The 15,795-nt window shown below is 42.0% G+C and overlaps 1 protein-coding gene across 1 annotated transcript in view; it reads left to right on the forward strand.

The window, feature by feature from the left end:
• The first annotated feature begins 559 nt into the window (after positions 1 to 559).
• Positions 560 to 15,795, forward strand: part of SEMA3C (semaphorin 3C) — a 218,378-nt gene continuing 203,142 nt past the window's right edge. Inside the window, exons 1-2 of the mRNA XM_082256716.1 lie at positions 560 to 807; positions 12,887 to 13,033. Of these exons, the coding sequence (XP_082112842.1) occupies positions 12,931 to 13,033 (103 nt within the window). The 5' untranslated portion in view covers positions 560 to 807; positions 12,887 to 12,930. The remainder of the gene's footprint in view (positions 808 to 12,886; positions 13,034 to 15,795) is intronic.

The following is a 15,795-nucleotide window of genomic DNA, read 5'->3' on the forward strand; positions in this document are numbered from 1 at the left end:
GTGTGAATGCAGCCTGAATGGGCGGAGACACCTGTGTGCATGGGATCTATAATAGTGATCTCATTCACACCTGCATTTTCTGGGAAAAAGTTTACATTCATGCTATTCCTGGAACTTGATTAAAAAAAATCAGAGTCGAGTTTGCGGTAACATTAATTGCTAATGGCACCCCAAATGCAGCAAGAAAAAGCCTTTTTTGCAGCAAACTCAGCAAAATGCACATTTAAAAAGGTGCAAATCGGAACGCTGCAAAATGCCCCATGAGCTACACAAGTGAATGGGCTTCCATATTCTGCCGTGCAAAAAAGCGTGATAAAAACGAGCATTAGCGGCATTGTGAACGGGGACTTTAATGTTGAGCATTGAAACTCTTTGGGAAATGGCTGAGGTGTAGCACTGAGTGATCTGTGTAGGATGATCGGATGTGTGGAATAGCTCCATGTACAATGGTAGATCGGTGTGTGTAGTGAGGAGTGAAGAGATGAGGAGTGATGAGGAGGAGGAGGAGGGAGTGGCTCAGGCAGTGTGATGACGTAGCCAGGACACACACACACTGTAGAGCGCTGTAATCGGAGCCCGGCTACTTTCCATTCACTGTCAGAGAGGAGCGGAGCTCAGCCCTAGGAAGAGTTCACACTAAGGATTATTCTATACAGTCACAGCAGCAGGCGGCTCAGAGGAGGAGATTTACTAAGAAAAGGGGGATTGGGGATAGAAAAGACTCTCAATGAAATCTGACAGTCTGATAATCCAGGACGTGGGGAGCGACATTGATGGCTGAGCGATTCTGATCTCCTCCAAAGTTGGGTAAGTAAATGAAATAAGTCCTAGTGTGGAAATGCCAGCCTGAGCATTGGAGAGGTGGGAGTGAGCTGGGTGTCCTAAAATCTCTGTATAGGTTTTATAGGTTTAGGTGCCCTATAGATCACTGAGTATTATAGGTCTGTGTGTCCTATAGATCACTGAGTATTATAGATCAGTGTGCCCTATAGATCTCTGAGTATTATAGGTTTAGGTGCCCTATATATCTCTGAGTATTATAGGTTAGTGTACCCTATAGACCACTGAGTATTATAGGTTTGTGTGCCCTATAGATCACTGAGTATTATAAGTATGTGTGTCCTATAGATCACTGAGTATTTTAGATCTCTGTGTCCTATAGGTCTCTGAGTATTATAGGTCAGTGTGTCCTATAGATCACTGAGTATTATAGGTTTGTGTGCCCTATAGATCACTGAGTATTATAAGTCCGTGTGTCCTATAGATCACTGAGTATTATAGGTTTAGGTGCCCTATAGATCACTGAGTATTATAGGTCTGTGTGTCCTAAAGATCATTGAGTATTATAAGACTGTGTGTCCTATAGATCTCTGAGTATTATAGATCAGTGTACCCTATAGATCTCTGAGTATTATAGGTATGTGTGCCCTATAGATCTCTGAGTATTATAGGTTTAGGTGCCCTATATATCTCTGAATATTATAGGTTAGTGTACCCTATAGACCACTGAGTATTATAGGTATGTGTACCCTATAGACTACTGAGTATTATAGGTATGTGTGCCCTTTAGATCACTGAGTATTATAAGTCTGTGTGTCCTATAGATCACTGCGTATTTTAGATCTGTGTGTCCTATAAGTCTCTGAGTATTATAGGTCAGTGTGTCCTATAGATCACTGAGTATTATAGATATGTGTGCCCTATAGATATTTGAGTAGTATAGGTCTGTGTGTCCTATAGGTCTCTAAGTATTATAGGTCAGTGTGCCCTATAGATTACTGAGTATTATAAGTCCGTGTGTCCTATAGATCACTGAGTATTTTAGATCTGTGTGTCCTATCTATAGGTCTCTGAGTATTATAGGTCAGTGTGTCCTATAGATCACGGAGTATTATAGATATGTGGGCCCTATGGATCTCTGAGTAGTATAGGTCTGTGTGCCCTATAGATCTCTGAGTATTATAGACCTGTGTGCCCTATAGATCTCTGGGTAGTATAGGTCTGTGTGCTCTATAGATCTCTGGGTAGTATAGGTATGTATGCCCTATAGATCTCTGGGCAGTATAGGTCTGTGTACCCTATAGGTCACTGAATATTATAGGTCTGTGTGCCCTATAGATCTCTAGGTAGTATAGGTCTGCGTGCTCTATAGATCTCCGGGTAGTATAGGTCTGTGTGCTCTATAGATCTCTGGGTAGTATATGTCTGTGTGCCCTATAGGTCACTGAAAATTATAGGTTTGTGTGCCCTATAGATCTCTGGGTAGTATAGGTCTGTGTGCTTTATAGATCTATGGGTAGTATAGGTCTGTGTGCTCTATAGATCTCTGGGTAGTATAGGTATGTGTGCTCTATAGATCTCTGGGTAGTATAGGTATGTATGCCCTATAGATCTCTGGGTAGTATAGGTCTGTGTGCTCTATAGATCTCTGGGTAGTATAGGTCTGTGTCCCCTATAGGTCACTGAATATTATAGGTCTGTGTGCCCTATAGATCTCTGGGTAGTATAGGTCTGCATGCTCTGTAGATCTCTGGGTAGTATAGGTATGTGCGCCCTATAGATCTCTGGGTAGTATAGGTCTGTGTGCTCTATAGATCTTTAGGTAGTATAGGTCTGTGTGCCCTATATGTCACTGAAAATTATAGGTTTGTGTGCCTTATAGATCTCTGGGTAGTATAGGTCTGTGTGCTCTATAGATCTCTGGGTAGTATAGGTATGTGTACTCTATAGATCTCTGGGTAGTATAGGTATGTGTGCCCTATAGGTCACTGAATATTATAGGTCTGTGTGCCCTATATGTCACTGATAATTATAGGTCAGTGTGCCCTATAGATCTCTGGGTAGTATAGGTCTGTGTGCCCTATAGGTCGCTGAATATTATAGGTCTGTGCACCCTATAGATCTCTGGGTAGTATAGGTCTGTGTGCCCTATAGGTCACTGATAATTATAGGTCAGTGTGCCCTATAGATCTCTGGGTAGTATAGGTCTGTGTGCCCTATAGATCTCTGGGTAGTATAGGTTTGTGTGCCCTAGGAGTCACTGAATATTATAGGTCTGTGTGCCCTATAGATCTCTGGGTAGTATAGGTTTGTGTGCCCTAGAGGTCACTGAATATTATAGGTCTGTGTGCCCTATAGATCTCTGGGTAGTATATGTCTGTGTGCCCTATAGGTCACTGATAATTATAGGTCTGTGCGCCCTATAGATCTTTGGGTAGTATAGGTCTGTGTGCCCTATAGATCTCTGGGTAGTATATGTCTGTGTGCCCTATTGATCTCTGGGTAGTATATGTCTGTGTGCCCTATAGATCTCTGGGTAGAATATGTCTGTGTGCCCTATAGGTCACTGATAATTATAGGTCTGTGCGCCCTATAGATCTCTGGGTAGTATAGGTCTGTGTGCCCTATAGGTCACTGATAATTATAGGTCTGTGCACCCTATAGATCTCTGGGTAGTATAGGTCTGTGTAACCTATATATCTCTTGGTAGTACAGATCTGTGTGCCCTATAGGTCTCTGAATATTATAGGTCTGTGCGCCCTATAGATCTCTGGATAGTATAGGTCAGTGTGCCCTATAGGTCACTGATAATTATAGGTCTATGTGCCCTATAGATCTCTTGGTAGTATAGGTCTGTGTACCCCATAGGTCTGAGTGTCCTATCTCTATGTGTCACATAGGTCTGTATGCCCTATAGGTCTATGTGTCATGAAATTCTGTGTGCCCTACAGTGTCCTATAAGTCTGGGTGCCGCGCAGATCAGTATTTCCTATCTCTGTACAACCTATAGGTCTTTGTGCCTTATAGATCTGCGTGTCCCATATGTTTATGTGTCTGATAGGTCTGTTTGTCCCATAGGTCTGTGTCCTATAAGTGCCATGACTGTAAAATATAGGATCAGGCACCTGCACCATCCTGCACTAACACACACATGTAGGAATCCTCATCTATCACTTATCCCACATGGCTTATTTCCAGATCTTTTGTTGTAGACAAATATGCAGAACATTTCTCCTCACCTGCCAGGGAGCAGAGCATTGCACTCATCACTAGTCATTATACAACAATACTGGCTTAAAGGGAACCTTCACTCTAAAATCCTACTTTGGGCATGCAATCTTCTGCCCTCCAGTACAATAGGCTGAGCATTTCCTTTTTTTTTTCTTAATTTTCCATTTACCTTTCTTTGTTGTTTTCTTTTACTGTAACATTGTGCATTTTTGCCATCATGGACTTTAATGGAAAATGAACGAAAATGCAGATGCACAAGTGTGAACCTAACCAATATGTTGGGCTTTGGGGAGCAAAGGCAGAGATTTACTAAAACTAGTAGCCAATCAGCTTCTAACCTCAGCTTGTTCAATTAAGCTCTGACACTAAAACCTGGACGCTGATTGCTTTCTCTGCAGAGCTGCACCAGATTTTGCACACTCCAGTTTTAGTAAATCTACCCCAAAGTAACACATTGTACATAATACTGAAACAAAGATGAAGACAAGTGTGACAACTCAGGATGATCAATGAGCAACAATGTTTCCTTGTTCGGATTAGGCTGATGACACACAGGTGACTCCAATGATCCTGCTGCTGATAAGTTTTCCGAAGAGTCTACCCTGTGTTTCCCTTTGGAATCGCTCCCCTGTAGTTGAGGCAGAGATGTCACTCCCATGCCTTGCGAGATTCAGATTCAGCAGCATTTGTGCTGGCAACAGAGTCACATCTTACCGCATCTGGCCACAGAGGTAGCAATTCTATTAGAGGATACCAGCAGTACCAGACTAGCAATCTTCCTGCTGGCAACTTTTTTCTAGAATCACCCATGTGTCATCAGCCTAAAGGTGACCAAATGCCATAGAATCTGATTGTACAATCTGCTTTAGATCCACCATCAACTATGTAGTGCATGTGCCTGCCTGCTTTGAAAGCAATTACATAGATTGAAATATAGTAATCAAAGGTAGAGTGATTACCTATAGCGCTTGCTGAAGTGTGTCAACCAAGTGATATAAATATAAATATAGCAATGTAAAACACTCTAAATATTAAAATGCTAATTAGTAAATAAATAATATAAATACTGTGCTTATTAATATGGGAGGGTTATTAAAAAATATATAATAATAATTAATAGCTGAAATACATGTGCACAAACATTTACTAAATTGTTGATAAACAGTCCATATTATGGTAGCATCCACCAAAAAAGTGACTTCTAAGCCCCGGTTCACACTTGTGCGAGTGCCGGGTTCGCATGTAATGTCGGAGCGCACTGCTCCTTCATTACATGCGATCGGCTGTGCGGTGCGAGTTTAGCCCCGGTTCACACTACTGCGTGTGCGGGGTTCGCATGTCATGTCGGAGCGCACTGCTCCGACATGACATGCGATCAGCTGTGCGGTGCGAGTTTAGCCATACAGTTTGTATGGCTAAATTCGCATCGCACCCGCAGCAAACACGCACAGGAGGCATTTTTGCTGCCGCATCAGGATCGGATCGCACAGCGGTTCACACTTGTGCGATCCGATCCTGTGCGAACTGCACGATCGCACTGCGATATGCGATCAAACTGGGGGTGTCGTTAAGATTACATTGACACCCCCAGCGGATCGCATATGGCAGTGTGAACTGCCGGGGGTGCGTGTGCGATGCGGGAACAGGCTGCGAATTCGCAGCCTTCCCGCATCGCATCAGTGTGAACCGAGCCTTAGCCATACACTTTGTATGGCTAAATTTGCACCGCAGCCGCAGCAAACACGCACAGGGACCCCTTTTGGAAGCCGCATCAGGATCGGATCGCACAGCGGTTCACACTTGTGCGATCCGATGCGAACTGCACGATCGCACTGCGATATGCGATCAAACTGGGGGTGTCATTAAGATTACATTGACACCCCCAGCGTATCGCATATGGCAGTGTGAACTGCCGGGGGTGCGTGTGCGATGCGGGAACAGGCTGCGGATTCGCAGCCTTCCCGCACTCGCATAAGTGTGAACCGGGGCTAAGTGAAAAAACAGTCCAAAAAATGTGTAGATAAATAATAAAGTGCAGGTGCTCCTTTTTCCACTTCCCAGGTTTCCCTTCACCGTAGAAAATTGGTAAATTTCAAACTCACCAGAAAATGTGGGTCCTATATGCCTTACTGCATTAAGACCAACCGTGCTTAGGAGACACTCTCCAGGTCCAGGTGCGTCCCTCCTGGCGGATAAGGATATCCCTCTGCAGTACCACTTCCACTGCTAGCTGTCTCCAAAGTGGTTATATCTCCTCAGAAACCCGATAACACCTTCTTGGGTACAATAATCCTCCTGTTGGGTCACCTCCAGCCACGGGGGTATGTTAAAGGAATAAAAAACCGGATAGTGCAGTACTGTTTTAAAATGGTTTTAATATTGACACACTTCAGCAAGCGCTATAGGTAATCACTCTACCTTTGATTACTATATTTCATCATTAGCACTAGCACTTTACTATAGCAGCTGCAATTTATTTATTCACTTTATTAATTTATATTTATATTTATTGTTACTATCACCACTAGGTCCTAAACACCTTTATAGGTCCTCAATTGGCGCGGGTAATATACTTTGTATATTTTTTCCTAATTACATAGATTGCTTAAATTTGACCTCATCGTTTTGGCAACTCTAAATTAAATAGAACAAAGGTTGTACAATCAGATTGTATAGTGAATTTCAAGCCTTAAGCTGGCCATACACGGTTAGAAAGTTGTTCGACAAAAAAACAGTCAGAATAAAAAAATCTTTTGAACGTGCATGCAATAACTCCATGATAGTATAGTGAATGGCCAGCCTTAGGCTGGCCATACACAGTTAGAAAATTGTTTGACAAAAACAGGCAGAATGAAAAAATCTGTTGAACGTGCATGCAAAAACTCCATCATTGTATTGATAGATATCGCCCAATTATTGACATAATATTGATCAATAACAACATAAACGGTAGATTCTGTGTTGATCGATTACACGATCCGGGGTTACATTTTAACATGCATGTGTGCTGTAGATTTGTTTGAGCTGTTTTTGATTAATTCCACTACTAGTGTTTCGAAAACCATTCATTTAGGTGCAAAAGTCCGACATGTTGGTTACATTTTTTTTTTGCCATAAAAATTTGCATTTCAAGAATTTAAATGAGCCCACGTTTTGAAAGGCGAACAATCGAGTGTATTGAATGCTTTTTCTAAGAGCCGGTTCACATAGGCGCGACCTGACTTTGCCGGGCAACCTGTGAAGTCAACCTCGGAGCGGCGTGCACGGACTTCATATCATTGAAGTCAATGCAGGTCGCCCCAAAGTAGTACAGGACCCTTTTTCTAAGTCGGAGCGACTTGTGTCGCTCCTATTAGAACGGTCCTGTGCTAATCTATGGCAGGCGACTTGTCAGGCGACCAGGTCGCCTGACAAGTCGCCTCAGTGTGAACCGGCTCTAAAGGTTTTCTAACTGTGTTTGGCCAGCTTTAGTTGTGTGCGCATTGAAATGCAGCACTATAGTAATCAGTGAGCCCCTGCAGACAGCTGTGAGCTGCGTTTATCTGCACATTAAAATAGTTGGACGCATATGTAGATCTGCAGATCTTTCGCACACATGAATACATACAATCGTGTATAAATGCAGATAACAGACAAGAAAGGAGGTGCAAACGCCTAGTGCATTACCCTTCAACACCTTTAAAATGTTTTATTAAAAGCCAAAAACATATTTACAAAACATGAAGAGCTCTGAGGAAGGGAGCATGTCTCCCGAAACGTGTTAGCGGTCCAAGCACAGGGACGTGTCCTTTTCCACATAGGGGTGGATATTTGATATGCTATTTTACTCTTCATGTTTTGTGATATGTTTTTGGCTTTTAATACATTTTTTAAAGGTGTTAAAGGGCAATTCAAATGGTAAGGCGTTCGCACCTCCTTTCTTGTCTGTTTTCAGTATTTTGGAGTTTCCCCATCTAAGGAGAGCGGCAACCCTCCAATTCCCAACAGAGTGAGCGCTTGGGTTGTATAGTCGGTTGGCGTATAAATGTACATAAGCGTGAGTATGAGTACTTTAGGCGCATATTTCGCATATTTCTTGCAGCTCCTTCATTTCATGCAGAAAATACACGTCTAAATGCAGCGTTTTTTTCTGCCCATGTGAATGAGCCCTAACTCAGTAACAGGACACTAAGGACCCTTTAATACCTCTTTAATAAGGAAAAACGCATTAACCCATGCCTGTCAGGAATAATCCTTCTTACTAATCTTTCCACTGTCTTCCTAAATAATCGCAAACGTCTCTATATGTACTGTAATTACAAAGCGAGTCAGTGCAGACATGCTGATTCAATTGTGCAGAGAGCAAGTGTAGCGCACATGTGCCTATTACTGTAAATCAAAAGCCTTGACATTTACTGCGTGTGTCAGAGCTGGAAAATGTGATTGGGGTTATAAAATAGACTAGTCATGCCTACAGGCGAACGCTCCTCAGATTGTAGCTGTCGCCGGTCCGTTGGCTCATCCTTTTTCCCATGGCGTTGCAGCAGAGATTGGCGCGCTGATACACCCGGTGAATGTTAATCCTCCCGATTTAGGTTCATGTTTGAACAGAGCTGATACTCGGTTTGTTTTAGCTTAGCGTGTCTTCAGATGATGAGCTTCTAATGTGTACTTTGTGTTTGATGAGATGTTATTGCAGCTGAAAATTTTTTTTTAGATAGGCATTTTGTGTTTATACTTTTATTATGGTGTATTATAAACAAGAGCAGGCTGTTCACACAGTACGCAGGTAGTATTTGTTTATTATACAACATTGGAACGTCCTGTAATAAGATGAGCTGACCTAATGGAACACAAGCACAAGACACTCTGCCTTCGCAGTTTTGGCCGGCTTCTCTTTCTGTTCCAGGAGGTTCATTTTCCAGCAGGTGGAGTTATCTGTCAAATAGCAGAACTCTTCTAGATGTTGGGACTTTTTACAGTATCATTAATATTGCTGGCTTTGTGTTATAATCTTATCTGGAGAATTGTGACAACTGCCATTGTGCATAGAAAAAACTACAACATTTTTTGGTAAAGGATTATGGCCTCACGCTCGTGTGACAGGTGAGAGATCTCCACAGGGTGACCCAAAAGTCTCCATACATAGAAAAAAATTAACAAACTCATATCATATTTTATATATATATATATATTTTTTTTAATGATTAATACATTATTAATAATTGTACATTATTAATAATTGTAAATATTTTATAACACTTTGTAATTAATATTTTGTGTGACAGGAGAGAGATCTCTACAGGGTGACTCAAAATTCTCCATACATAGGAAATATTAACACATTCATATCATATTTTATTTTATATATATATTTATAGTTTTGTTTTTAATTATTAATACATTATTAATAATAATTGTAAATATTTTATAACATTTTGTAATTAATATTTTGTAAATAAAGGTACCTTTAGCTACAATTTCAATGTATGGCAACTTGTGGGACACCCTGTGTTTAGTATCAAAACTTTTTTTTTTTTTTTTTTTTCATTTTGGATAGAGTAAGGGAGGGTTATAACCCCTGTCAGTTTTTTTGCCATCTGTGTCCCATTTGGGAGATTTCACTTCACTTCCTGCCCCATAGCCAAAACAGGAAATGAGAGGAAATCCCTGCAAAGTGAGGGAATCCCGGGTTTGTCCCCACTGGAAGATTTCCCCTCTATTCTTGTTTTAATTCTTTTTTTTTTTTTCTTTTACTTTCAATAATAATAGTAAACAGGACAAATTGAGAGGGTGAATCTCCCTAAGGCTGCATTTACACCTGAGCGTAGTGCAGCAATAGCTGCTGCAGCGCATTTCTGTACACCTTTTTGTGTTTTTTTTGTGGAGCATTTTTGGAGCTGCACCGTTCATTTGAATGGGCCTCCCTGTGCTCCAAAAATGCTCCAAAGAAGCTCATGTACCAAATCTTGGCACAGAGCCAGGAGCATTTGGTGGTGCAATTTTTGCTGCAATTTTAGCGTGTTTTGTTGCTCAAAAATCGCAGCAAATTGCACCATAGTTGGGGTGCCATTAACCTCTTCCTGCCTGTGTTATAGCCGAAAGGCCACTACAGTGTGGGCCTAAATTGCCGGGACGGCATCCTCCTGTGCATGAGCTTCCTGCAGGGCGTGTGTGGCTCGCTCTGCGATCAGCAAGTCCATGAAACTTGGCCAATCATAGATCCCGGCCCCTTACCATGTGATCAGCTCTCAGCCACACAATGTAAACAGAGCCATTAATCTGCTTTTTTTTTCTCATGCTTATAGCATGAGGAGAAAAAAAAAAGACGCTCACCAGCTCCTGTCAGAGGGACATCGGTCCTGAACATAGAGAGAGCCACTGTTGCCTCATTTGTGCCCACCAGTGCCATCTATCACTGCCACCAGTGCCACTTACCTGTGCAAATCAGTGCCATCTATCAGTGCCCACCAGTGCCACCTATCAGTGATAATCAGTGCTGCCAATCAGTGCTTCATAATTAGTGCTGCCTATCATTGTCACCAACGAGTGCCTAGCAGTGCCCATCAGTGCCACCTAACAGTGCCCTTTGGTGCCACCTTGCAGTGCTACCTATCATTGCCACATATTAGTGCCTTTCAGTGCCACCTATTGGTGTCCTTCAGTGCTTCCCATCAGTGCCCATTGATGCCACCCATCTGTGCAACCTATCAATGCCACTTATCAGTGTCTACCAGTGCCGCCTTATCAGTGCCCATCAGTGCGGCCTCTTTAGCGCATATCAATGAAGGATAAAAACTACCTGTTTGCAAAACTTTATAACAAACTATGAAAACAGTTTTTTAGGGTTTTTTGCGCCTGCCATTTAAAGCATCTAGGTGTAAACTGAGCCTTACGGGCCGGGGGCACAGACAGAAATAAAACCTGACCAGTGTTCTAATGCCTCTCCACTTTATCAGAATAAAAAAAATAAAAAAATGCTTTGGCTTTAGTGACACTTTAAATATTTGCTTTGTAGATGCTAATCAACAGAAAGTGGGAGTACTGCACTTATCTATAATGAAAGCGTACAGTTTGTCATTGAAGTCACTTATGTGACAGCAGTCATATGCTGTACATTTCTGTTAGAGCACAAACTGATGTTGGGTTGAGTTACTAAAGAAATAACTGTTTTCACGGAGGATCATCTAATAATGCACCAGCGAAAATCCTGTTTTTTGGTTGCCCATGCACATTACTGAGCAGTCAGCTTAGCTTCACCTAAATCACTAAGTTTGGTGAAAGCAGAACTCTGTCCAAAAATAAAATAAAAATGTACAGAAGAGTAAGAAAGAATAACAAGAAATATTTTGCTGCAATATTCAATGCAAAGATTTCCCTTGCAGTACTTTCTCCTGCCACTAGATGTCCTCAGTCAGATGGCCAGTGTCATTCAACCCACTTATACTGATCCCAGGTTGTCCTGGACCCCCCCCCCCCCGGCCTTTAACTGGGCAGCAAAAGGAGAGGAGGAAGAGTAATTTGCTTTCCCCTCCTATCAGCATATTCTTTGTCAGCATGCTGTTTCTTCCTCTGACACTCCAACCCTGCTATACAAGAATACGAGAATATGAGAACTATAACGGGGCTGGCACTGGTTCAGATTCAAGTACTTACACTGCTTGCATTTATTGATGAATTTGTGGGGGGTATTTAGTAAGGAGCACTCAGAATCTGGTGCAATAGCCAACCAGCTTCTAACTTCAGCTTGTTCAGACCTTGGAAGTTGCACCAGATATTGCTCTCTCCAGTTTTAGTAAATCATCAGGCCCTCCACCAGTGATTATAGGGCTGCATAAAAAACACACACATAGAAGGGGGTGACATCACAGGCCTTCTTTAAGATCCTGGGAACGATGATGTCTAGGTGCTGCGGGATGAATCTGGGTTGTAAATTATAAGAGAAGTATGGCAAAAGCTTTTTTGGCTGTACTTCTCTTGTGGCTTATAGGAGCTCTGGAAGGATCCCAACAATAATGTCTGGATCCATCCAGCTGTCTGATGGACAGCTAGCTCCAGTGTGGCTGAGAGCCAGAGCCAGCTGTGCCCAACCTCTCCCCAATTTGGCCCTCCAGCAAGCGTTGGAGGAGCAGAACAGAAAGTGATGACTGACAGTCCTTGGTCTACCCTCGGAGCAGACCGAGAGCTGAGCTATCAGCGGTCTTTGGTTCACTCAGCTCTTGTTCTTAAAGCCGACGTGGGGCAGCTCCAGCATTACAAAGATGTTCTAGCGTAGAGGTGAGTATGGATTTTTTTTTTTTTTTTTTTTTAACAACCCCATACGTCTCCTTTAAATATATTTTAATATTTTTTTCTTTAGGTGTGTTGTTTTGTTCCATTTTTGCATCTTTTTTTCATTGGGGGAGGTGGTGGGGTCAGCAGTCATTGGTTCATTCAGCTCTTGGTCTTAGCGCCGACGTGGGGCAGCTCCAGTATTACTCAGATGTTCCAGCTTAGAGGTGAGTATGGATGTTTTTTTTTTCCTACAACCCCATACATCTGCTTTAAATATATTTTAATATATTTTTCTTTAGGTGTGCGTGTGTTGTTTTGTTGCTTTTTTGCCTCTTTTTTTAATTGGGGGAGATGGTGGGGGTCTAGCCCATAAGCAGACCTTGTCTTTTCATTCAAGGTCCTCTCTAACTCTACTGAACAGTCTCTCCTCCTTTAGTAAATCAACCTCATCGTTTTCGGAAGGTGAATGGAATGCTCACAATCTGTAGAACGTATGGTACTCTGTGAATACTTTGTGCTATTTTTACATCTTATTTTTCATAATTGACAAGAGGTCAGCATGTGTATGGCTATATGCTGTCTAAGACATCCGAGTTAATTGCATAACATATTTCTTTTACAGTTGGCTTGCCCTGGTTTTAAAGAAGAAACTCAAAGTAAACCAAAATGGCCTTTGTGGGGATCCGCGTTTTGTTTGGTCTAGTCGTGTACATCATTAGTGTGGTGGAATCTCTGCAACCACAAGCAAGAGTCCTCCTGACATTCAACGGTAAGATATATAAGCCGGATCTACAAAGGTTAAAAGCACTGGCTATCATTTCATATGGTGTGAGAGCACGTCAGTTCTGGGCAATGAAAAAAAAAAGTCTTTGAAAAATGATGTGTAGATATCCAATCTGAAACGAGAGCTATACATTAATGTATAAATCATAGTCAGGGGGAAAGTGCAGAGCAGATAGTCATGCTAGCATAACACGCCTAGTCATTGCAATGTCTGCTTTTGATTGATATTTCTGCTACTGCGTGTTGGACTTGATTCAAGGTTATAACGAGACGTATAGTGTACATTGCATTCGAGTAGGCAGTCCAGACTTGGCAGGGCTCTGCCGCTTAATATTAAATCAAGTTTTACATTATGAAAAAGACAAACATTCCTAAAACCTGAATACACATTGGGGAAATCTACAGTATGTATAAAGAAAGCCCAGGAATAGAAATGTAGAACAAAAGAATCATTTGAGTTTGAAATCTTTCACATTACGTCAAAACTAAGCCTTTAAAATAAATAATTTCTATAAATAAATGGGTTATTGCACTATTGTTAAAAATGTTTTTTTTTTTTTTCTGAACAGTGTGCAGATTGTCTTCAATCATAAAACTGGCCACATGCTAAAATGTTAGACCAGCAATATTTACCAAAAATTGTATAGTATGAAGGCATACTTTTATTTATTTGATACTGATATTTATACAAGTAGAGATATTGTATCTTACTTCCACATTACCTTCCAGTATGACTTTAGAACAATGTTTCCAAATCTTTTTTCAGCCAAGGCACCCTTAAAAATTATGTACAATGTTGAGGCACCCTTTAAAAATTACGGACAGTCTCAGGGCACCCCATTCTCAAATGTAAAAAAGCCATTCTAAGTCCCCATTCACACTAGCGCGACTTGTCAGGCGACTTGGTCGCCTGACAAGTCGCGGAGGGTCGCTCGCCATTGATTAGCACAGGACCCGTTCTAATAGGAGCGACACAAGTCGCCCGACTTAGAAAAAGGGTCCTGTACTACTTTGGGGTGACCTGGAGGCGACCTGCATTGACTTCAATGGTCAATGGCCCCAGCAAGTAGCGTCACCCCTGTGTGAACGGGGTCTAATAGTTTTATAAAACACGTTTAACCTGCGCTTCTATGAGTAAACAAGAGCAGCAGCTAGCACTAAACACTGGTAATAGTAAAAAAACAATCTAAAAACAAAATGCAGCGCTTCAAACTAGATAAAATAAAACATCAGGTGTATAAAAAGTCCCCAAAGTAGTAATTCATGCCAGAATCATTCACCACGGTGTAAAATTCATATAAAGGTGTAAACACGATCCTCCGCCATTACCGATAAACATACTGACTCTTACAGCATGCTGTGGACCATTATTTCCACAATGGACTAATGCACATTGAGTGATTAAAAGAGGATCAAGCAGCCTCTGATCCAGATGAATCCCAACAGCCAGATGCTCATCCACATCCAAGAGTCTGCAGCCGACCTCTAATAGTTTTACCTAACACAGCAACAGACACACATGTTGGACACCCAACATTAGAGGTGAATTATTCTTCCAAAGCAAATACACTTTTGCAAACTTGTACTGATTAGTATTCCAATGTTTCTCTTCGCCTTCAGCTTTTCTCTATCACTCAGCTAATGTCACCTCAATGCTGATGGAGAGGGGCAGGGGAGGGTCAAACAAGGATGTCGTTGGTTGTTAGGGCTCTGGCAGCTATATACTTCTAATGGTGCACAATGAAAACCTGTGGCTTTGTGTATCTAAAAGGCAGACTTAATTCACAGCTTGTATACATTTTTTGGGCAAATTCTAGGCATTTTGCTAAGGAACCCCTGATAAACCCCAAGGCGCCCCAGGGTGCCTGGGCACCCTGGTTGAAAAAGGCTACCTTAGAACATTGAAGGATGGCACAGAGATTACATGAAAACACCTTGCAGGTGGTGTCTTTATTGGTGGCGGTATTACTGGTCATGCTACTGCTGTAAGGCAGAAGTGCTAGCCATGGGCGTATCCACCACGAGGTGTTTGCCTTGGGCAGCATTTTTCAGGGGGGAAGCACTTGTGCCTGGATGATGTCTTCAGCCGCAGGCATCACCCTGGTATTGTTTTTTAGAGCGGTCGGCTCTCTTGTAATAGCACTAGCTATTACAAGCAATGAGAGGGGACGTCCCCCCCCCTCCTGCCTCCTTCTGTGGCTCTCTTTGGCTCTCCCATCCCACTGGGAGACCCGAGCTACCAGTCGGCACGTTTGCCTTTGATCGGCTGTTCGTAACAGTAAATCGGAAGCGATGACATACCGTCACTTTCGGTTTACTTGGAAAGCCATTGTCACTGGTTTTTAAAAATCGAAAACATTCAAAAACACTGTTGTTGGTGCAGAGGAGGGATTTGGGATCGGCTGTTCGTAACAGTAAACCTGAAGTGATGACATACCAAAGCTTCCGGTTTCCTTGGCAAGCTATTGCCACCAATTTCTAAAAAGCTAAAGCATTCAAAAACACTGATCTTGATGCAGAGGAGGGATTTGGGGTCTTATAGCGTACCTGTTACATACCTATTGCTGTCACATTCCTTATGATAGCAATAAAGGTGATGTAAAATAATTAAAGCAACAGTGCAAAAAGAAAAAATAAACAAATAAATAAATTATAACTTTAAAAAACGTGAGTGCCCCCATCCTCCTGTGCTTGTGCTCAAGGGTGGATTCACGTGTCGGTCCCACACGCACTACAACCATCATTCCA

The sequence above is a fragment of the Pelophylax lessonae genome (genome assembly GCF_965119305.1).
Source record: "Pelophylax lessonae genome assembly, chromosome: 4".
NCBI lineage: Eukaryota > Metazoa > Chordata > Amphibia > Anura > Ranidae > Pelophylax > Pelophylax lessonae.